The 24,477-nt window shown below is 34.5% G+C and overlaps 5 protein-coding genes across 8 annotated transcripts; 1 reads left to right on the forward strand and 4 right to left on the reverse strand.

Moving 5' to 3' along the window:
* Positions 1–31: 31 nt before the first annotated feature.
* On the reverse strand, positions 32–1,410 carry LOC101248529 (ethylene-responsive transcription factor ERN1-like). The gene has a single exon (XM_004249108.5). The coding sequence runs from the start codon at positions 1,178–1,180 to the stop codon at positions 305–307; it is 876 nt and encodes a 291-aa protein (XP_004249156.1). The 5' UTR covers positions 1,181–1,410; the 3' UTR covers positions 32–304.
* A 1,641-nt stretch (positions 1,411–3,051) lies between these two features.
* Positions 3,052–5,551, reverse strand: LOC101248251 (small ribosomal subunit protein uS7). The gene is made up of 5 exons (XM_004249107.5): positions 5,439–5,551; positions 5,206–5,357; positions 3,856–4,127; positions 3,371–3,574; positions 3,052–3,271 (listed from the first exon to the last, which is right to left on the reverse strand). Exons 2-5 carry the CDS (start codon positions 5,320–5,322, stop codon positions 3,217–3,219), a joined length of 648 nt encoding a protein of 215 aa, XP_004249155.1. The 5' UTR covers positions 5,323–5,357; positions 5,439–5,551; the 3' UTR covers positions 3,052–3,216.
* Positions 5,552–6,597: 1,046 nt separating this feature from the next.
* LOC101248825 (small ribosomal subunit protein eS28) lies at positions 6,598–8,397 on the reverse strand. 2 transcript variants are annotated; one of them, XM_010313753.4, is made up of 2 exons: positions 8,257–8,397; positions 6,598–6,982 (listed from the first exon to the last, which is right to left on the reverse strand). In XM_010313753.4, exon 2 carries the CDS (start codon positions 6,979–6,981, stop codon positions 6,784–6,786), a length of 198 nt encoding a protein of 65 aa, XP_010312055.1. In that variant the 5' UTR covers position 6,982; positions 8,257–8,397; the 3' UTR covers positions 6,598–6,783. The 2 variants fall into 2 exon arrangements, with proteins under 2 accessions (XP_010312055.1, XP_004249157.1); XM_004249109.5 differs by having other exon boundaries at positions 8,224–8,351.
* A 7,745-nt stretch (positions 8,398–16,142) lies between these two features.
* On the reverse strand, positions 16,143–20,081 carry LOC101249412 (IQ domain-containing protein IQM6-like). The gene is made up of 9 exons (XM_019215882.3): positions 19,939–20,081; positions 18,951–19,431; positions 18,539–18,653; positions 18,359–18,424; positions 18,170–18,258; positions 17,977–18,064; positions 17,590–17,829; positions 17,389–17,490; positions 16,143–17,059 (listed from the first exon to the last, which is right to left on the reverse strand). The coding sequence occupies exons 2-9, from the start codon at positions 19,424–19,426 to the stop codon at positions 16,313–16,315; spliced, it is 1,923 nt and encodes a 640-aa protein (XP_019071427.1). The 5' UTR covers positions 19,427–19,431; positions 19,939–20,081; the 3' UTR covers positions 16,143–16,312.
* Positions 20,082–21,820: 1,739 nt separating this feature from the next.
* LOC101249690 (ribosome biogenesis protein RLP24-like) lies at positions 21,821–24,393 on the forward strand. 3 transcript variants are annotated; one of them, NM_001307991.1, is given in 5 exon segments: positions 21,821–21,885; positions 22,124–22,236; positions 23,539–23,652; positions 23,771–23,907; positions 23,999–24,393. In NM_001307991.1, coding segments are annotated over 4 exon segments (501 nt in total). In that variant the 5' UTR covers positions 21,821–21,885; positions 22,124–22,155; the 3' UTR covers positions 24,168–24,393.
* The last annotated feature ends 84 nt before the right edge of the window (positions 24,394–24,477 follow it).

Below are 24,477 nucleotides of genomic sequence, written 5' to 3' on the forward strand. Positions count from 1 at the left end.
AAATTGTGTTGTTCTGAATGGTGATAATAACTTTAATGTTGAAAAATGACTTCTTTTCACTACAAGACTTGTCATAGACACTCGAGTGACCTTAACAAGGCCCTAGATGAAGACTCGAGTAGTTTACAGATTAATATTGAAAAAGACATATTTTCATTACGAGACTGATTCAATCTGTCATAGACACTCGAGTGACCTTCACAACTACCTTTCTTTCATCTCTCTCTTCTAATTCCTGAAGGAGAGAAAACAAAAGCAAAAATAATGGTTGGCAACATAAACAAGTGGAGAATTTTTTTATTTTTTAAGATAACAAAGAACATAAAGGAGGAAGATCCCAAAGAGATAAATCATCAATATCATGAACATTCTCCATGTATTCTTGAACACCATTCACAGCATAAAGTGATGCTGATATTTGCCTTTCCACTTTCATTCTCTCAAATTCTGTACATCCCATTTCACTTATACTCTCATCCATAACACGAAAATCTAACAATTCTTCAGCAAATTCAAATCCCCATGACACTTGAGGTTGTGAACTACACGAACTCGAGCAACTCATCATATCAGGCTTATAAAAGTCGTTGTCCTCCGCCTCTGATGAATTTAAATGATGACACGTTGTCAGTGAGGGTTCATATAGCCGATCACAACTTGTTTGAGACTGAGTCATGGGATTCGCAATAGTTGTAGGCTTATTATAAAAGGTTTTATCATCACTAGAATTAAGCACTTTTTCATGACTTTCTTGAATTTTCTCACTACATGTTGAACCAAAAACAGAGTTCCCCTGTTTGTTCTGTTTTGCAATTTTCTTACTATCAATAAGATTTTTGATCCTGTAAGCAAGTTGTGAATCTGCTGAAACACGAGTAGTAACAAAGTTCGTTCGTGTGTTTGATCCACGAAGGAGAAAAGCAGCTTGATCGTAAGCACGAGCAGCATCTTCAGCAGTTTCGAAAGTTCCAAGCCACATTCTTATTTTTTTATGTGTTGTGTCTTTGATCTCAGCTATCCATTTTCCTGAAGATCTTTGCCTTACACCAACAAACTTGTTGCTATTACTGTTAATATTACTATTATTGCTTCTTCTTCTTCTTCCCTTGATAGATTTGGTTACTTTTTTCATTGAGATTTCTGTTTTTTGATGATGATGTGTTTGAAAGTTGATTTCCATTGGACAAAAAGTGTATTGTGAAAAGAAGAGGCAAGTTGGAGTTTTGAAGGTGCTTAGAGTGGAGAGTTGTTAAAGGTTTTGTAGAAAGTTGCCTACATGTCTTTGTTTTTGTTGTTGTGGCTATGTATTTATACAAAATGAAGTTTTTGTGACGGAGACAGAGCTAGAATTTTAAGTTTATGACAAGGTCAAGGTCAAAGTTGCATTGTGGCTCCGCTTCTATTTTGAGATGTGATAAAAACTATGATTGGGAATGCTTCTTTTATGCCGTAAAAATTTGAATTAGTCGAAATATGTGATTGGTTATTTAAAAAATAAAAAAGGAAAAAGAAAAACTTTGAGTTATGCATAGTTCAGCAGAAGTTGAGTTGTCTTATTTTATGTTGTTTTATTGTGTTTGTTTGGTATTAGGTAATATTGTTCCTTTTTTTCTTCTTAGAAAATTGAAGATCTATTATTTTATCTAAAAAGATGACTCATACCTCATTATTTTGTGTACTACAACTTCTCCAAAATTTTATCAATATTTATGACTGATTTTTTTTTTCAAGATTCTGGCTTTCCATTCAATTTTGGTTGACCTTGTTACATCCACAAGAACATTAATAACAACGATAACAACATGTTTAGTATAATTGCATAAAAGTATAATATAAACAGAATCCTTCAAAAATAATTTATAGCGGACATACAATACTAATCATAAAGATGATAAATAATTTAGGTGATTGTTTAACTGGTATTATGAAGTTATACTGATGGGTTTTTTTTTTAAAAAAAAAAAAAAAGGTTGAGGGGGGATGTCATAAACATAAAATTGGAAGATATATTTTTGAAGATTTCATTGGTTTATCATAGTTGGACTTGGTAAAAGGTTAGCATTATTTAAAGTCAATAAAATAATGAGAGAAAATTGCAAAGCATATGGAAATACTGCCACTTGGAGGCAAAATAGAGAGCTTCTTAAACAATCCAAATAACAAAAGGTTAAAATTGATTTAAGAGAAATTCCTTATTTTTGGGTCGCATTGTTAATTGATGCAAAGATAATGACTAGCCATTATTTATTTGTAATAAGTTCTAACATTTCTGTATGTGTCAAAAAAATGTCAAATTTGCACTTTTGGTTGGAATGTTAACTTTAAATGGAGTGACAAGGACAAGAAAGCTGCTAACACGATGAGAGGAAATTGTCTGTAAATTTTCTTATATGATTAGATCATTTGTAAAATAATCACAAGTTAATCTTTGTAGTTTATAATACTAATTAATAATATAGAGCTTAAATCTGATTAGCCATACTGAATATCAGAGAAGATTAATGTCCTTTTCTAGTATTATCATTCTATAGTAACATAACTAAGCCATATTGTATTTGTCCAAACTTGAAACTGTCCCCCTCCCCTCTTTTGGGATTGATTGGTTACTAAAACAACTAGCTTTGGTGGCATTCTTGCAGTTGACATCAACTTGATGCTTATCTCATTCACTTACTAATTTAATGAACAAGTGCAAATCTAGTAGACTTGACTTGTTTAGTTAGTATTCTTTATGACATTAGATATCTTGGGTTATTAGTTTTACATCCTACTGCAAGTAAAGAAAATTGTTATTCAATTGGTACTTGCTGGGTCTAACCATAGATGACCAAGCATAACCAAAGCAAGAAAAACTGTTGGGCCACCATCCTAAAGATGCATAGGAGAATGGTGTTATTATGGGTGTGGACTGTGACAGCAGAGACAAAACGATTTGTCAAACAAAGACTAATTGTATAATGGGCTAACAAAATAGAGTTGGGAAGTATCTTCAAAACATCTAAAGAAAATCACAAAATACCGTGTTTAACGAAACTCTACTGAGAACCCGAATAAAGGAACTTCAAAATTTAACATTTATAACAATACCAAACATAAATCCTCCAAGAAACTAAATCCATAAGGAGTAGCAGATGCTATAATGCCTACATGAAAACAGAACTGAGAAAATAACATAACCAAAAAGTCTCTCGAAAAAGTTGCTCCAACAACAATCTCTTAACGATTGGCCTTGGCAACCCTTTCAATCTCGTCCTTCTTCTTAATAGCATAGCTGCATCAACAAGATTATCCATAGTAGTAAGGAACAAAGTTTCACACATGCAATCAATTTAAAATATATTAAAGTGAAGATTCAGTTTTTAGCCTTTACCTATTTGAAGAACCCTTGGCAGCATTGATGAGTTCATCAGCAAGGCACTCAGCTATGGTCTTGATGTTCCTGAAAGCACTCTCACGTGCACCAGTTGTCAGCAAATAAATTGCTTGGTTAACACGACGGAGTGGAGAAATATCAACAGCTTGACGTCTGACAACACCAGCAGAACCAATACGTGTTGCATCTTCCCTTGGCCCACTAAATGATCAAAAAATGAGGAAGAAAAGCCATCAATGAGACAGATAATAGTTAGTACATACACATATTTCATTTAAGTTGAAAAAAAATAACCATATGATCTGAAGTTGCAGAAGAGTATTTGAAAGATGAAAGTGTTTAAATGAAGGGACAAAATAATTCACCAGGTTTTGAATATTGAAGTTTAGAATTAGCAAAAAAAGAACTTCAATGGGTAATCAACAACATAATTTAGACACAATCTAAAGAAAATGTATTAACGATTCATCATCTGAACTCACCTGTTGATAACAGCATCAACAATGACTTGAATTGGGTTTTGGTCAGTCAACAAATGAATGATCTCCATTGCATGCTTAATAATACGAACAGCCATGAGCTTCTTTCCGTTGTTCCTTCCGTGCATCATGAGAGAATTTGTGAGCCTCTCAACGATTGGGCACTGAGCCTTCCTGAAACGCTTGGCCTGGTATCTACCAGCTGTGTGTGGCATGTAAACTGGGTGCTTGTTAGCAGTTGCGGTGATGTAATCCTCAACAGACATGTCATTGATCTTCACCAGAAATTGAGATCATAGTTAATGACAGATCTTACAAATTATATTCAAGATTGCAGTATCTCTAGAGGAGCTTGAAGTAATACACAGGTATAAACGCAGAAACAGAAGAAATATTCATCTCAAAATGTTCTGACAAAACACAAACACTTCCACTGAGAACTACAGACTCTTGGGTTCAATAGACACTAGCAAAAAACTAGGTTACAGTGAATGAAAAATTTACATAGTTATTTGCAAAGGTCAAGTTTTAGTCATTTAAGTAGCTCAAGTTAAGGTTCAATGTTCAGAGTCTTTAAAGAGGCATTTAGCAATGAAGCTTTGTACTTTTCACATTTGGCCATAAAATTAAACTTGTCTTTGCTTTCACGACTCCAAATTATTCCCAAACATTCGAAAACAAGTCCAGTTTAAAATTATGGCCAAATAAAACTCTAATTTTCAAATAGTATCATTTCACTTAGAAAACAAACACTAACTATTTCTAAATAATCAATTATCATAGCCACACACCATCTTTTGTTAAAGATGTATATATACCATTAGGATTAGGATGCATCATAAAAACTTCTAGCGCTAAATGGATCAACACTGACCATGAACATACATTGAGCTAGCCACTTAACGTGGAATCTAGACATGTGTTGCAATCTTCAAATCTACCACACTAATATCTTAAATCCAACACCATTAGAGTCCAAAAAATCAGTCTTTAACCTTTCAAGCGATGAAAATCAATACAAATTACAAAGCAACATCAAACAGATCAGTTTATTATACTCATAGAAGTTCATAAAAATTACAAAGCTACATCAACGAGATTAGTCTATGCTTGCTAAGGCTCATAACAAAGTTATATCAACCAGATTATTTTATACTCAAAGAAATTCATAACAAAGCTACATCAACCAAATCACTTTAATCTTCGAATTTCCATTATAATCTCAAGTGCTACAAGTTGCAATTTTGATGGTTTAAAAAAACACAAAATGAAGTAATTAACACGAATCTAGCAAAGTAATGAGCTGCTAAAAGCAGCCGAATATGAAAACGATCAAAGAGATTCGGAACCTACCTCAACTCCATCATAGCTCCAGCGATTGAAAAGCATGACATCAGTGTGAACCTTATTCTCTTTGCTTGCATCGACGGCGGCGGCCGGGGCGGGGGCAGCAACTACACCTGCGTCCATTTCTTCTTCTACTTCTCTTGCCTGCTCTAATTCACCTGTAAAATCTAACCGTTAAACAAATACATTCTGCTTGATTTTGAGTTTCATAAACGGAGAAAGACGAGCCGCTAGCTTACCTTCCGGGGAGAAGTGTCTTTCTGCTGTATGCTGCTGCTGTATTAGAGAATGAGGATTGATAAAACCCTAGAGATTTTATAGTAGGGTTTCGTCAAAGAGGGTTGGGCTATTCTGTATTAGCTCGGCCCAGTAAATATTGGGCTTTATACTAAGGCCCAAAACAGCGGAGGCCCCTACTTATTATATTTTGTCCACAAAACAAAATATATAGTCATATTTTACATATCTTTTGAACGGATTGTTCGATCTTCTTCAGAGCACACTCATGGAACGTTAGTATATCGTTGGTGGATTAATCATGTTCATGTATTTTCGTTCAAATTGAGGGTCTTGACAAGTAAATTGCAGAACCGTAGGCCTCATTGATCCATAAATCTTGGTATATTTGTATACTATTTCGTAGTAGTGTTTGTTTATCAAACTAATTCATTGTTTCAAACTTCAAAATTGATTAGATTTTGTGTACTCTTTCATGAGTTACTAGATAAACTGAGATTCCCATGTGGTGTCTGTAGATTTATTAACAGTGTTTTACAGGTTATTGCAAAAGCAACTTTCAAGCTTCAACTATAGTTACATGTCTTGTTAAACTTGAGTGGTAATATTATGTGGCAAATTTGAAAAGGTAGAACCAAGAAATATTGTTCCTATATCTCTTTTGGAGTACGAATAATTTAAATATTTATTTTTTAAAAAAACCTATTTTTCCTCTTATTCATCTTTCCTCTAGAAATCATCATATGATTGAACTCGACAAATTTGAGCTTTGATTCTGAAATCGTTATTGATATGCTTCAGAACAAACATGCAGAACCACTGTCACACATTATAGAAATTCTCATATAGTCCTCTTTCTACACGCAGTTTCTAAATCAACTTTTGAAGTGTTGCACAGAAATAATAACATCAAGGTAGAACTATACATAACATTTTATATGTATAGATTAGATAAGAAAAATTAACTAATATTGAGTTTATGCAAAGTACTAAATTTGAAGGATTTGTAATCAAAATATCTACTTTTTCTGGGTAATAACCATTTAGAATTCTAAACAATAGAACCAATATCACACATAAGGAACACTAGAAAAGATTCGACGTGATAGATGACGCACAAGAAGAAATAAGAAGCATTACATGTTGCCATTGACACAAATGTAGCAAAATAATAATATATTAAAACTATTCCAGAAACATGAAGTGCACAAAAAAGACCAAAATCGACATGTCCATACTTAAAAGAGTCTTAAGCAAACAAAACCAAAGACTATTAAATAGGGAACAAAATCCCAGCCAATATCTAGTATTCAAGGGAATATTGATTTGGCAATCATAATCATGGGCTCAACGCAACCTCCTGGCTTCCCTCTCAGACTCCAACAGTGTGAGAATATCACCCTCTCTGACTGGTCCCTTGACATTTCTCATGATAAACCTGTTTTGGTCATCAAGAAACTTGACTCTCACCTGAGTCACCTGCCCCCTGGATCCCGTACGACCCATGATTTTAATCACAATTGCATGCTTGGTAACAGATTCCATTCTGCAGATGCAGAGAATATTTGTAAGAAGCCAGGATCGATAAAACATTGAGATGGGTCAGATGAAACAATAGCAGGCCAAAGCAAAACAAACCACACCAAAACCTAGAATTTATAACTTAGGGAACCAATAATATTCAAAAGAAACAATACTCAAACACTCTCACATAATAAAGCATTTGATCAATGCAGATGAATGATCTAATTAAGTGTATATATAATATCTCTGCACCTATTACATCTCCATGAGAACAGGTAGACATGGTTTAAACATATACTAAACAAAATTTTGACCATTCATTACATTGTTTAATCATTAATGTTTATAGCAAAGAGATATAGAGCATATGTTACTGACAGAAAATATGTATTGGAGGTAACTAGACAACACCACACAGTAACCTAGAAGTAGGTTCACATATTTTCTTATAAGCTGAAGGGACTTAGATAACCAGAATAAGGCAGCAATTGTTTTCTGCACGAGTTCTTGGATGTTTAAATCCAAAATGTGGTTGTATTCACAGGAGTAATCGACAAATTCATTGCCAAGATTTTGAATAGCCCACTAGTTGTTAACAGGTCTGTCCACCATATATAATTCTCCGTTGCATCATTGTCAAGTCAATTAGGTGTCAAGAAATTCACTTATGGTCTTAATTCAAATGGATTCGATGACCCTAGTAAAAGTAGTAATCTTGTTTTAGATTTCAATGCTAGTGGCGAAAAACTGCAGATTTAAGTTATAATCATTGCAGAAACATCCAACCCTCTCACTCTACCTCCTACTCTTTTCTCACCTTCACGAAATTCCACCATTGTTGAGCTGACCCGAGCTCAACTTTCCTTACATACAAGTAATATGTAAAGTAAAAGGCCTACATCCATTCATCTATACTTTTCCAGGAACCTTATGTGTGTACCAAAAAGGCAAGACTTCACCATTTATCACACAAACATTCACCTTTCATCTACACACATGTTTCCTTCTTATTAATCCAAATATTAACTTTATACAAAAAAAAATACTACTTGTTTTTCAACTCCTATTTCTATCACCAGGCAACATTCAATCAAACAAAACAATATCATGAGTTCTCAATACAACAATTATTAGATCAATCAACACAAATCAAATTGAGCTAAAAGATTGAAACTTATCATAGAATAAAAGCAAAAAACAACGGATTAATAACACATTCGTTACAGATTGTTGATAAATGGAACGTGTTTTCAAGGAAATTACACAGAGAGAGATTCGACGGCGAGAGCGGCTTACCTTCCGGTGAGAAAAATCTGCTGCTGTATGTTGCTGCTTTGTATCAGAGAGTGAAGAATGATAAAACCCTAGAAAATTTATAGTAGGGTTAGGTGGTTGAAGGGGGAGGGCTATAATGCGATAGAGCTCGGCCCAGTAAATATTGGGCTTTCAGCTCTGTTATGTCCTAGATACAACTGTGTCTTAAAAGCCCAAAGCCAATGTTCAAATTTATTGTTTTAGGGAAAGAAACGTGGAAAAACTAGCTAAATTACGTAAATATAAGGCATAATGATCTGGTAGACCCTCGTACTTGAATTGATTTGTATTTTGAACCCTTCTACTTATCTCTTTGTCATCTGGATCCCTAAACTAAATAAAACACAATATTTGAAATCTTTTTCTCATTATTTGTGTGTGCGTGTATTACACGCAATTTACACATAAAATTCCACGTCATTTTTAATGACACATCAGTATTATTATTGTTTTTTAGTGACAGATTGGAATTTAAATATTTAAAATAAATAATATTTTTTTAAAATATACAATTCTTTTTCTCTCTCTGTACTCATTTTTCATATTCATCTTATTCCTCCTTACCCTCTACCCTTCACCCAAAAAATAAAAATCACCACTTGTCCCTATCCATTTTCTTTTCTTCTCTTTTCTTACGGACAAAATATATATTCTTTTGTATATCTCATCGGCAACATGAAATTTCGATCATAGATTTCATTTTTCTCCTCCATCAATGTCGCCGCCGACCACCCTGTTCCTCCGTCAAAAGGGGTGTTTTCCGATCATAGTCTCTTTTTGTTCATTAAGCTTGTCTTCATACCCAAAAAAGAAGTTTTTTCCATTTAAACTTGTCTTCTACAAAAAAAAAAATTGACAATGAGAATGAGAGTATTGAAAAGAAAATCTTGAATTTTAAATTGGATCTAAATTAATCTTTCTTTGTTTCCTTTTATTTTCCTTACTTTGTAAGGCTTTTGTAGTTGAAATTTTACTGTCTGATGGTGGTATTTGGTGAAACTAAAATGATTTTTAAAAAAAATAAAATCTAGGTCTACTAATGGGGTGAGAGTGACTGAAAAGAAGAGTAGAGGCAAAGATGGAGCGGTGGATAGTTGAAACCTGAAAAAGGGGTTGGTGCGGATATGGAGTTGGGGATAGCTAAAAAGGAGGGTTAGGACAGATATGGAGAGAGGGATAGCTGAAAAGGGGGATTGAAGTAGCAGGTTGGTTGATAAGGAAGGTAGAGGCGGTGATAAGGGTGGGGGTGGGGGATGAATGAAGAAGATGAGGTGAGAGGAAGAAGAAACTTTTTTTAAAAAGATATTATTTTATATTTTTAAAAATTAAATATGTTCTTCACTTACTTTTGAGTGTGTGTGTTACACTCTCTCACCAATTCAATCATTTTAATGTCACATAAGCATGATCAATGGTGGGTTTGAAATATTGTATTTTAATGTGTTGGAGGATTCAATTGACAAATGGTTAAGTTTGAGTTCATAATACAAATGTATACAAGTATAGGGGTTCATCAGATCATTTCGCCTAAATATAATTGTATATTTTATTATAGTTAAAAAGCAAAAGGCCTACATCAATTCATCTTTACTTTTCATGGTTGCACAAAAAAGGCAAGACTTCACCTTTTATCACATAAACATTGAGATGATCTATTTTTTTTATAAAAAAAAAAAGCTAAAAAAATGTCGTTGATATACATTTAATCCTTCATAGAGTGACCCAAATATTAACTTTGTACACATTACATTTTTGCGAGGTGATTGAAATGGAGGCTAATGCCTGGTGTTTTATGAGATAACAAGGTGTGACTAAGATTTAAAGATAAGCTTTATAGAGCAGTGGTTAATTAGATCGATTTTGTTGTATAAAGCAAAGTGTTTTCATTCAAGAACTCTCATATTAAGAAGATGAAAGTTGTGGAAATGAGGATTTCTAGGATGGATGTGTAGGCTTTTTAGGAGATACAGGTAAAATAATAAGGATGATCGGGCCAAGGTGGAAGTGACCTCTATAGCAAACAAGATAAGGAAAACTAGATTGAGAGGTTGACATTAGAGTGGCCAGGAATAGGTAGAGGCAGGTTGAAAAAATATTGGAAATAGGTTATCATGCAAAATATGGCATGTTTATCTTACTAAAGAAATATCCCTTGATACAAGGGAGTGAAGGTCGATGATTTGAATAGAAGGCTAGCAATAAATAATTTCGTGTTTGGTGTCTCCGGCTGGTAGTATTAGTATTATTTTGTGAAGATGTTGAAGATTTGTAATCAGCAACATGAACAATGTGAGAGAAGAAGAAAATATCTTTTCATTTATGGTTAAGAAGAAGAAAGAATGAGTACACTGTACATGTATTTATACACATTACTGACTGTGCTAACTAACTCTAACTAACTTTCTAACAAATTTAATTAAGCTGATTTAAACAATGATTTAACTAACAACTAATCAACTAACTAACTAAGGCACACTAACACATTTATTGAGTTCCTTTACACTCCCCCTCAAGCTAGATGATATGAAAACATTTTTCATTCCTAGCTTGGATATCAAATAAGAATGTAAGTGTCTACCAAGTCCTTTTGTAAACAAGTCAGCAGTCTGTTCTTCAGAGGGCAGATGAGCAGTGATAATAAGGCCTTCTTGGATTTTTTCTCTAGTGAAATAACAATCGATGTCTATATGTTCAGTTCGTTCGTGAAAGACTGGATTAGCAGCAATTTGAATAGCTGATTTACTGTCTGAAAATAAGGTAATGGGAACCTTAATATCTACACCTAATTCTTTGAACAGGCTAGTCATCCATACCACTTCTGCTACTGCAGAGGCCATAGCCCTGTACTCAGCTTCTGCTGAACTACGAGACACAGTAGCTTGTTTCTTCGACTTTCAGGAAATAGGTGAATTCCCATACTGCAATACATAGCCTGTAATAGACTTTATGCTATTAACACAGGCTCCCCAATCAGCATCACATTATACCTTCATTAGATTATCACCACCAGATGACATTAATATCCCAAGACCTGGAGCATTCTTCACATATCTCACCAATCTCATGGCTGCCTCCATATGAGATTTTTTAGGAGAATGCATAAATTGACTTAGAGTTTGCACAACAAATGCAATGTCTGGTCTTGTTGTTGTAAGACATAGCAGTCTTCCAATAAGTTTTTGATAACTTGTATGGTCTGTTAGTCCTGGATCCTCATGTGATGATGGGACATATTGATCAAATTCAGTTGATGTAAGCTTCTGATTCTGGTCCATGGGAGTTGTAACAGGTTTAGCTCCAGCAAGTCCCATATCTGCCACTAGCTCTAATGCATATTTTTCTGATGCATCAAGATTCCTGCTTCACTTCTAGCAAATTCAATTCCTAGAAAGTACTTCAACTCTCCCAAGTCCTTAATCTTGAAAGTTGTATGTAGCACATCTTTAGTGTGTTGTATCATAAAACCATCATTGTCTGTCAGTAGTAAATCATCCACATATACTAGAATTATAACTATCTTCTCACCTTCTTTCTTTGTAAATAAAGAATAATCACCAGCACTTTGTTGAAAACCAGCTGAATTTAAAGCAATAGTGAGTTTAATATTCCACTGTCTCGATGCTTGTTGCAATCCATATAAAGATTTCAGAAGTTTACACACTTGAGCAACCTTTCTTCTTAGCTTAGAAAAGCCTTCTAGGATGGTCATATACACTTCTTCATATAGATCTCCCTGCAGTAATGCATTGTAAACATCCATCTGATATAACTTCCATCCTTTAATTGCTGCTATTGAGACTACAACTCTCACTGTGGTCATCTTGACCACAGGTGAAAAAGTCTCTTGATAATATAATCCCTCCTTTTGGTTGTACCCTTTAGCCACCAATCGTGCCTTAAATCTTTCAACAGTCTCATCTGCCTTGTATTTGATTTTGTACACCCATCTACACCCTATTGCCTTCTTTACTTTGGGAAGCATAACAATTTCCCAAGTCTTATTGTCTTCTAGTGCCTGGATTTCAGCTTTCATAGTATTCACCCATCTATCATCAGTTGCAGCATGAATGTAATTATGAGGTTCAGTGTCAACTGAAAATTGTGAGATGAAACTTTGATATCTTGGAGAAATACCAGTATAATCTATATTATCACCAATAAAATAAGTACAAGAACTAGATCCTGTCTTGATCAGATAGTCCTTGTGCCATATAGGAGGTTTTGAACCCCTTGTAGGTTTTCTCACTTCACCAGTGTCTACTGGAACTGCAACAACTGAAGGTAAGACTTCAATATGTTCTGCATTAGGTACTACTACATTATCAGAGGGCAAGACTTCAATTTCGTCAGCAGGGAAACTGCAGAACCATCAGAATTGATATTGACAGAAGGACATGCGATCAGGTCATCATAAGAGAAATGATGATGACTCATATTGTGAGTGTGTGAATCTTCCTCACTGCCCTTGAATGGAAATATAGATTCCATGAACACCACATCTCTACTAACAAATAAGGTCTTACTCTCTAGATCATATAGCTTGTATTCTTTTTTATGAGCACTGTAACCAATCAACACAGCTTTCACTGCTCCTGGACTGAACTTGTCTTTTTGAGTAAGATTTGTTGCAAAACATAAATATCCTATGACCCTTAGGTGTGTTAAAAGATGGAGATTTGCTATACAACAACCCAAATGGTGACTTTCCACTCAATACAGTAGAGGGTATTATATTCAATACATACACAGCTGATTCTATACATAATCCCCAAAAACTATTTGGCAAATTAGCTTGGAATTTTATGGCCCTTGCAGTTTCAAGAATATGTCTATGCTTCCTCTCAACAACACCATTTTGTTGTGGTGTGTAAGGACAAGAACTCTCATGCAGTATACCATAACTTTGTAATAACTGTCTGCAATCATGACTAAAAAACTCACCACCATTATCTAACCTTATCCTTTGAACCTTCTTTCCAAACTGTGTTCCTACCTCAATAAAGAAATTTTTAAGTAGCATGAAAACATCTGATTTGAGTCTCATCAAAAAAACCCATGTCCATCTTGAATAATCATCAACAATGGTTAAGAAAAGTCTCATTTCATCAAAAGTATTCCATTTATATGGTCCCCAAACATCAATATGTAACAATTGAAATATAGCAGTAGACCTGCTTATACTTTGTGGAAAGGGTTATCGAGATTGTCTAGCAAGTGGACATATTTCACAGTTATTCAAAGTAAAGGATTTATTCTTACTAATATCATGAAACATAGGCATCCTCTTAAGAACATTTATTGGGACATGACACATTCTTTGATGCCAAGTAAGAGTATCTACTTCTTTACTTGATGAAAAACACTTGTCACCATATTTGTCACCATCAGTTTGTTTATCTTCTATCTGTGAATACAAAGTGTAGAGGCCATCTTCTTCCTTACCAGTCGCCCTCACCCTCCCAGATGAGAAATCCTGTAACACACAATAGGTTGGATAAAATGTAGCACAACAATTCAAGTCTCTTGTCATTTTTGAGACTGACACGAGATTAATCTTGAAAGTTGGCACACATAAAACATTAGTAAGAATATCACCTCCACCCAAGTTGCAATTTCCAACATGTGAAACTCTTGCTGAGTCTCTTGTGGGTAATTGTACTTGACCTCCATTTACTTTTCCTGCATATTCTAACAATCCTCCATTCATCAAATATCTATGATCACCTATCATGTGGTTAGTGGCACCAGTGTCTACTATCCACTTCACATGATTACTTTCATGAGAAAAGAAATGGTTTGTACCTGTCAAATTCACACTGCTATTGGCAACACCATTTCTGCCAGCACAAGCATCTATATGACTGGATGATGCAAATTGTTGTGGTGGCAGATATGACTGATGTTGTATACAATGATGAGGATCATATCTAGACTGGACAGCATTGTGGAAACACTGAGGCATCATATGTTGGCTTGAGTGTTGTATCCTTTGAGAACCTGCAAAATTAGGATCAGCCAAACCACTACTACTACCTGTCAAAGAACTAGCAACATCCACATTAGCTTGTCTCTTCCCTTTATAATCAGCAGGATACCCAATGAGTTGAAAACATTTCTCCTTCACGTGTCCTGTTTTGTGACAATAATCACACTTCTTCAGCTTGTTGCATTCTCCTCTAGTATGTCCCTTTATATGACAATAATCACAAAAGATATGTCCTCTTTTCTGTCTATTTGTGTCATCCCCCGTCTTAGAGTACATAGTTGTGGGTGTGGGATAATCCAACATCATCTTACTAGTTCCTGCTACAATCCTTTGACATTCATCTTGATTCACCATTGCATACACTTGATTAACATTAGGAACTTGAGGCATCATCATAATTTGACTTCTAGCTTGGCTATAACTGTCACTTAGACCCATCAAAAATTGCAAAACCCTCTGATATTGTAAATGTTCACTAAATTCTCTAGATTTAGGACAAGCACATGAAGGTGGTGGCATGATTGAGTCATAGTCATCCCATAAATCCTTCAACTTAGAATAATAGACAGAAATAGACGAAGTACCCTAAACTAGAGTGAAGATTTCTTTATGCAATTGAAAAGTTCTTGAGCTGTTTATTTTATCAAATCTTTCTCTCAAATCCTCCCAGATCGAGTAACTGTTCGAACAAAATAAAACACCACTCAAGAGATCTTTACTTACATTGCACATGATCCACGAAACAACGATTGCGTTACATCGATCCCACAAACGAGCCAAATCTCCAGTGAAGTGACCTCGATTTACTGATCCATCAATGAAACCGAGTTTATTTCTACCTAGTAAAGCAATCTTCATAGCTCTGCTCCACAAGGTATAGTTATCAGATCCACTTAACATAATCCCAACAGACAATGAACCAGGAGCATCTGAGGGATATAGAAACAGGGGATGATGATAATCGATGGATGGTGTGATAACAGTAACATTTGTAGAAGTATTCTATGAAGTATTTTGTGCCAGATTTCCTAAATTCTCCATGAAATCAAACAGCAAGAAGGAAAAAAATCTATGAAAGAGATGAATAAAATTGCTTGAATTCCTCACTTCATGTGGAAGAAATCCTCTCGATCTGCATTTGTTAAAGCTCTGATACCATGTGAAGATGTTGAAGATTTGTAATCAGCAACATGAACAATGTGAGAGAAGAAGAAAATATCTTTTCATTTATGGTTAAGAAGAAGAAAAAATGAGTACATTGTACATGTATTTATACACATTACTAACTGTGCTAACTAACTCTAACTAACTTTCTAACAAATTTAATTAAGCTGATTTAAACAATGATTTAACTAACAACTAATCAGCTAACTAACTAAGGCACACTAACACATTTATTGAGTTCCTTTACATATTTTACCATTCCATGTTTCTCACTCTCAGATTTGTACTACTTATTGTCTCATATGCTTCAATTATCTTACCATCATGTTATTACCTATGTCTTCATAATCGTTGTGTCTTTTGTTTCTTTTAAATCGAGATTCTTTCGGAAATAACCTCTCTATCTGAAAAAGATAGACGTAAAGTTTACATACAATCTACCCTCGCTAAACCTCACTAGCAAAAATCAGGTCATTGGGATACAAGTCTACAAGCATTCAAAACCCAAGGCATTTTTATATACCTTGCACACACCTCGATCAATTTGTTAATTTTCACTGGTATAAATATCGAGTAACTATATCCATAAAAACTTAGATAAAATGGAAGAAATCACCTCTCACTTTTGGCTCCGCTGGAATGATTGAGAACCTGAAGTCTTTAAATTTCTTGACCAAAAAAGAAATATAGAACGATAAATCAAATGCACACAATTGAATCAGAGAGAAGTAGTTCTGTTATTTGATCTTTTATTCTAAAATAATCTTTAAAAGAATGTGCTAAAAGATAATTTACATCTTGTTGTACAGACCTACATAAAGAAAATGATTCAAAAGGGGGAAAAAAGGACAAAATCCTAGCAAGTTCCTGTTTGGAATTACTAATTAATCAACCAAAAACTGCTTCTCTTTTTACTGATGGACTATCTGATTCACAAAATACAACTACTTCAAAATCAGGTCTTTTGCCTTGATCATTTGCTTCTCTAGAAAAGATTGTTGGTGTATAACGACGAGCAAATTTTGAGGAAGCTGGAAATGCAGGTCTCGGAGACAATTGAACTTCCTCCATAACGCGAAATTGGAGCTCAGATGGATAGTCTCTCATGCAACCGATACGAGGTCCAGCTCCTGTTGTCCATTTACATGAAGACAATTGATGAGCCAAATGATTTGATTTCATGCCTATATGTGAATGTATTCTTTTGATTATCTTTTCTTCAGGAACAGGCTCTTTGAACTCCTCTTCATTTTCATGATCGAATAAATTCTTCTTCGAAACTGAAAACTCTGTATCTGATAAGTACTCGTCTGGTGTTTCGTATCCATCTGCTGGAGTTTCCACAGGCTGTACCTGTTGGGCTGTCTCCTTAAACAACTCAAATATGCCTTCCTTTTCCGGTATTTCAACAGCAATTTTGGGTCGTACTCCTCGGGGCTGTCTTGGAAAATGTGGTACTGAGAACTCTTCGTCGTCACAATCCTTGTTGGTAGAACCAATCCTCTTTGTGTCTGAGCTTTTGAGGCTGCTATCTTCGTTGATTTGGCTGAAATCCGAGACTGATAAGTTTTTACGTATGTTAGTATGACATTCCTTCCTGGTAGAGGGCGCGTCGTCCTCATAATTGGTGAATTTCTGCAATATCAGGATTTAAGTTTAATAGATTATACATAGCTCATCTTGCCACGGTGAGTCAAGACGGTAACATAAGCGGATTTAATATTTAAGTTAGTTATCAACGTAGAGAGAGGTCATTTCTAATAGACCCTCGACTTAAAAGAAATGTAACCGATATAGGAAAGTAAGAAAAGAAAAGGGACAACAAAATAGCAAAAATGTACAAAACAGATGTAGCAACATATATTAATACACACTGGGGAAACATGATACTTAAATCATACTACTAGATGATAACACTAATAGTTTTCGTGTGAAAAGATCTATCGGTTAGCAAATGCTTGTACCTGGACAACAGCGATATCAACTTGAAGTTGCTTAAGAAACAACATGAATGCTTCGAAATTCTCCTCTGTAGGGAGATAATGTCCACTCTGAGGCCAGACTGCCTATTTCATGCAAGAATTTAGATACATCAACAACCAGCCAGCTTGTATCGGAGGGAAAAAAACACAATTTGTTGGCAAAATCATGGCACTTCTCTTTACCTTTATAATACCATCTTCTGCCACTAATCTCCCAGCAGACAACGCGGCACCACCTGCCAGGAAACTTGAATGCTGAAATGTGCCTTTCTTTTTCATCCCAACGTATAAGATTTTGGACACGCTTAGCACAAAGATCCACTTTGCCTCTGGAGGGCCTCCTCTCGTATCGAGAAGCCTTCTACTCTGCTTGTATAAGAATTTTCCACCCACAATGACAATTTCATATGCCTCCCTCTCTATCTGTGATTATTCATAGCTCATGAGTTGCAAATAACGTTTGCTCTCGAACATTTTTTCCAACTTTGTGCAATGTATCTAGAAGTAGAATAATTTATACCAAATTTACCAGTAAAAAAATGGTACAGATCGAAAGAAGATAACACTCACTGGTCCAAGATACTTGATGCAGTCTTGTTGAAGTTTCGGTCTAGGACACCTCTCAAGATTTATTTCTTTACCTTCACCTATGTCCAACCTGTAACGCGAACATACAAGGGGGAAATGTCATATATAGTTTACTAAATCAATTCTGAAGTTTCTTCCTTTGCTAGAATTTCTTGCTGATAGAAGAAAATCTAACCAATAGAAGAAGGGTTGTTTACTGTCAGCTTGGAGCCACTTGTTGTAATAAAAGCGAAGGTTGTGTCCATAACGATGTCGAGGATCAATCTGTTCATCAAAATTTATAAAGAACATAAACAACAATCCCACACACAAATAAAAATGAAACTTGGGATTGTTGAACTTTGCTCTTGAGAAGTGAACTTACTGCTTCAAGCCAATGCTGCAAAGCAAGTTTACGTGCTTTCCCGTCTTTGGACAGACCTTTACCGACCTACCAACACACACGTAAAGTCCTTACATCAAAGCTTAACCAACCAAAAAGAAGGAAGAATCACAAGAAATGAATCTAACAGGGAATTAGCGTAAATGTAAGGTTAATTCATACCTTCGCAGCTCTAGTTAATGCTCGAGACCAACGAGAAACAGCAGTCTGAGGTTTCTTGGTGTCAAAATATGATATAGAACTGTGCTTTAGTTCAACAGAATCCAATAGCTTCCACCTGTAAATTGCACCAAAAGTTCCATAGTCGATACAACGTGCGTGAAGACGTGAAATGACATGACAAATATCCAGAACAAAAGTTCCCTAACTACTCCCTTGGTTTCAATGTTTTGTCTAGTTATGACACTTGGTACAGAGTTTAAGAAAGTAAAAAGAAGACTTTTGAATCTTGTGGTATTAAACACAGAGTTGCAAAAAAGAAGAGAAAAAAGACATTCTTTTTGAAACGGACTAAAAAAGGAAAGTAAGACAAACAAAATGAAACGACTGGAGTATAATTTATAAACTACTATACCATCTATGCTCAACTAGAACAGCACAATCAGCTAGCTGTCTTCGTGTACGAAAACTTTTATATGTCTTCTGCAACTTTACAGCAGCCTGATCTCTATGCTTCCCATACTCTACTGGTAACATCCTAGTATCTTTATCGGAGATACTATGCAATTTCGGAGAAACTTCAGCCCTGTTCCACGGATTGTCTGATCTATTGATCTTCTTATCTTCCTTATCGGAAATAAGAGTCCTCAATGCAATCTTCGCCTCAAATTCCCTCCTTTTATAGGTTAGAGTTCCCTCAAGGATCATATTCCCGGAACCAAATGACTTCAAGATTTTCGACTTTCTAGTAATTTGGTCATTGAAATTCTTTGTGTGTAACACATTCTTCATATCATCATTTCCTAAACTTAATGTTCTCACCAAATATGATTCAACCCGACTATCCAAATCCTCGAAATTGGCAAACGGACAGGAAAATGTTATTCCCATCTTCCCTGCAAAAGTTTCACTAGGATATTATGTGTCTAAGTATAAAACCTCAGAAATATGAACATCTGCAAAATCAAAACAGTTGCATATCGTATTAATTTCGCCGATAATTTTACAAGTTTATGATGAACAAATCTAACAAAAAGAAACTATTATGTGTAGTTATATAACAGAAAAAACTAAATAGCACTCTATGTTCAAGTTTACAACAAATGTCAAACTTAATAAAAAGAATAATAATAACGCCTCCGTCCCAAACAAATCGGTGTCATCTATAGACTAAATGAATCATCTCTGATCATGTCTTCCGCCAACATTATACAATATAAAAATAGATGTACTAGAAGTTCTCTACATTTTCTATTAACATGAATATATTTTTGCATGGAATTTCATCATTAAACCATTTGCCAATCTTGAAAACAACGTTGAAAAATCTAATACTTTTTACACATGTCACAATGTATATATATATATATATAAAAAAAGATGAAAATGCTACATCTTTTTACCTTAATGGTACCTATGAGAATGACAATTTGTGAAATTTGGATATTAAAAGGTTGAATCTTTGGAATGCAATGGGAAGTAAGAGAAAAAATTGAGATGAAACCAGAAAGAGAAAGAGAATTGTTGGATTAAAATCAATTTGAGATATACCGCAAAATGTGGGGTTTTTAAGGAAAAATGAAAGAATTTGGGTTTCCTTTTCATAGTTCTAACCAAAACCAAGCGAACTTCAGTCACTTTTATGTTTACGTCAAACAAATGAATGCATAATACGTATCGACATTTAAATATTCATGTCTATATTTATTATATTTGCAATGAAAAAAAATTGAGGGAGGTATAAATGTACGTTAGAAAAGCTTCCAACAAGTCAATTCCGGAGCTATATTGCATTAAGGGGTTCATTCGAATTCTCTTCAGTGGAAAATTATATTATTTATATATGGTTAAAATAAGTTTATATGTATATATAGTACATGTCAAACCCCCTTCGACTATCTATTTCTACGGATTATGAATCCCTTATTAAAAATTCCGACGCCGCCTCTGATTTCAGATGGACATGCATTAGAAATTTACGCATTTTTAGTAGTGGTATTTTCTCCATGCTCTTTTATCACCTAACTATATATGGTTAATTAATGTATATTTTTTTGTTAATACAAATATCAAATATACTATTTTGAACGAGTAAATTCATATCCTCGAGTGGCTTAATATACATATGAAGAAAGAAAAAAACAAATAGAGAAAAGTTATGCCTTACAAAAGTGAGATTTGGTCAAATGTTCTTAGTTAATGGTGAATTCCACGTACTTATGAAGTGAACGGACTTATGTAGTTTTATTACATCATCATAATTATAACATTAGTTCTTCTAATTAATTAACCAAAAGAATAAACTATAAATACATTTGATACACTCATTATATATACAATTATACACGTATTAGTTATTACATACTAACTATAGAATGGTTAGCCATTTTACATTTAAGTGATAGATGAACAACTATTTAAATGAAAATATATATATATATATATATATATATATATATATATAAAATAACAAATTATTAATTCAAATTAAATATTATAAACATAGTTTAATTTAATTGTAACACATAGCAAACAATTGCAAGTCGCCTCTCTCTGAATTTCTCGCTCGTCACTCTCTCCCTTGCCTCTTTCACTTTATACAAACGCAAATGTATAAAATGCATTTCTGTTTGTTAAAAGGAGAGAAAATTGTATATATAAATATAAATACATATATTTTCATCTTATACACTTATAGTTATACAAATACAGATCTTTCTTTGCGCAGTTTTCGTTTTGTCTTTCTCGCTTTATACAAACACAGATTATACAAATTACAATGTATAATTTGTGTTTTATAAAGCGATAGTCGATTCAATTGTATACAAATTAAAATTGTGTACAAATATACAAACACATAAAATTGAATTGAGAGTCTGCCGACGATTTATACAAGCGAGTGACTGTCAAACGATTTATACAAATGAGAGGCTGTTAGCGATTTATACAAATGAGATGCTGCCAGCAATTTAATATTTGCTATGAAGCAATTATACAAATCATAACATATTGTTTTATGTCTGCTAAACGTAAAGTTTACTCCATTTAAATCAATTCTTCAATCCAGTTTTTCTAGTGTGCCCTACTTTTATAAAAACTTGAAGAAAGTAGGGTTTTGTAATGGTGTCTAAAATAAATTGACTGCGAAAAGAAAAGAAAAATCATTAGGGACTAAAATAGATATTGTTAAGAAATATAGGACTGAAAGTGTAATTTGTTCATAAAATTTCTAAACCCTCAGGCCTCAACCCTATATATGCTGCCTTTCTTGGCTTCAGTTGCTCCGCCAGTTGCTCCGCCGCCAACAGCCGTGCAGCTGTTCCGCCACCACCGGTATTTATCTTCCTTCTGTATGTTCCGACATAATTCTGTTTTGCGTACACTTCTCCTGCTTAATTTTTTTGTTGTTGTTGCCCCTCCAGTTTCCCAATAGTTCCTCAACAGTTGAGCTGAAAATTTTATTAGGTCGATGTTTTTTTGCTATAAAAATTTGATCTTTGGTGTAGAACTCTATTGTGTTGCTTATTGAATCTCATTTTTTCCTTGTTAGTGTTTTTTTTTTCTAATACTGCTTTTGTTGTGGTACAGAGTGAATTAGGGCAATATAACAGGACGACACAATGAGATTGGAAAAATGTTGGTTTTGTTCCTCAACTGTATATCCAGGCCATGGTATTCAATTTGTTCGAAACGATGCAAAGGTAGAGTATTAAGCTTTCTTGTTTTGTTTCTTTGCGTTAGTTAAATTTGATTTCAATTACTTGTGTATTTTCTATGATTGCCATAGTTAGGTTTAAGAAAATGGTACTGTACATAATTTGCTGGACTCAATTGTTTTCTGTGATGATATTACAAGATAAGTATCCTGTAAATGTTCGACTTGTTAATATCTAGCTATTATTCATACTCACTTGTTTGAGCAGTGTTTAACAATAACCTTTTTATTCAAATGATCCACTGATTGAGCTAACCGTTTTAAGTGATATTATTACTCTGGGTGAGCTCTTGGTTAGCATAGCTTGAGATTTGAATATCTTCTTTGTGGTAAAATTATTAAGGGAAATCCTGATTACTAGAGGGAAACTGATTCATACAAGTTTCAACGGTTCTCTCCATCTGGCCTAGCACTGGCTGGTTTAGTCCATAACACATATAGACCAGACATAAGTACCATATAGATTTAGATTTTTTTTGACAAAGCAATAGTTTTTGTAGAATAAATGAATTATTGAAGGAAAAGAGGCAAAACTAAGGGTTAGACATGTCTTGTGAAAAGTTAAATGCATATACTGTAATCATAATCGGTAAGCATTGCATTTGGATTGTGGAACTACATGATTTTCAGTCTCTGTGCACATAGGTTCTCTTGAGTTTTGATAATATTGATGCCTTTTTTCTTTAAGTTTTAAGGGATTCTGATTTCTCTTCCTCTTCTCTTTCAATTTGCGTTTGTAAGTAGTGACAATTTGACAGAGAGGAAATGTCAGTTGCAACTTGTAAGCTTCCACTTTTGAGAACTAACCTGCTATGGGTCTTTCAGTGATTCTTTTCCATAGCTCCCCTATATTAAGGATTTAAGCGATTTTTTATTTAGATAATACGCTATCTAACCTTGAGTAAAGTGGTGTACTTATTTCAAAGCGAACTAAATAGCTAGTCAATTACTTAATGAGTCGCATGCAATAATAGGGTAATTTAACTCTTTCACCTAATGCTCAATTGCAATTGAGCCTTAAGTGGATAAGTCGGTGATTTATGATCTTTCTGGTTGTCTTTTGACGGCACACCATGTTATCGAGAAACAATTCAGATAAGCTGTAGTTTTGAGGTCTTCTTTTCCTCAATGTTTATCTCTGCCTTTTTCTTTTCTTTCCAGTTTCGTGCGGTCATCATGAAAAGGGTGTGGGTTGGGGGGTTTGAATCTTCACAAGGAAATGAATTATTCTGAATTCTTGGCTGTTCATCAAGTAAAGGAAAAGCTTTCTGTGTTTTTGTCTGTGCAGATCTTTCGGTTCTGTAGGTCTAAGTGCCACAAGAACTTTAAGATGAAGAGGAATCCTCGTAAAGTTAAATGGACTAAAGCATATAGACGGCTGCATGGAAAGGACATGACTCAGGTAAACAGTGATTTGCTGTTCGTTGGATTAAATTTGGTCTAATGCTCTTTCTTCTTTTTTGTTTTATTCTATTTTGGATACTGAAAGTTCCTTTCCTGCTGCTAATTTTCATTTTAAGGACTCAACATTTGAATTCGAGAGGAAGCGTAATAGGCCAGAGAGATATGACAGGAATGTAACTGAGAACACTTTGAAGGCCATCAAGAAAATTGATAAAATCAGAGTTGACAGGGAGGAGAGACATATTGCAAAGAGGTTCTTTAGACTGTGCTTCACTAATTTCCGGTACTTTGTAATTTATCATGTTCCTTTTCTTGCTATTAACATTAGTTGGCAAATCATACAGGATGAAAGGAAATAAAGCCAAGGAGCAGAGAGAAGCAACAAAGGAGCTCGAGCAGAGCATTCACATGGTCAAAGCTCCTTCTGTGCTCTTCAAAGAGCCATCACTTACACTACCTACCAAGGTCAAGGTTTTGCAAAAGCAGTCAGAGGAAAATCGCATGGAGGAATGAACATTTCGCTTCCCATATTCTATTTTTTCAAACTAAAAAAACAGTAAATCGGTCCATACTTATTTTTGCAGTATGTATAACATTTTGATGACATTGACATGCTAAGCTTTCCCTTACCTTCAGAATAGTAATGGTTTTTCGACTTAGTCTTGTGCGTAGAATTTTTTGAACTTCCTATATGAGTATTTTGATGAGGTACGGTTCCTAGTTTGTCTTGACCATGGAATTATTATTGCGTTGGGGCCTTGTGTAACCCTTCCTTCTCCTCTGTCATCAGAGTCACTTTTATGTCCTTGGTTTGATACAAAAC

Source organism: Solanum lycopersicum, chromosome 10, assembly GCF_036512215.1.
Source record: "Solanum lycopersicum chromosome 10, SLM_r2.1".
NCBI lineage: Eukaryota > Viridiplantae > Streptophyta > Magnoliopsida > Solanales > Solanaceae > Solanum > Solanum lycopersicum.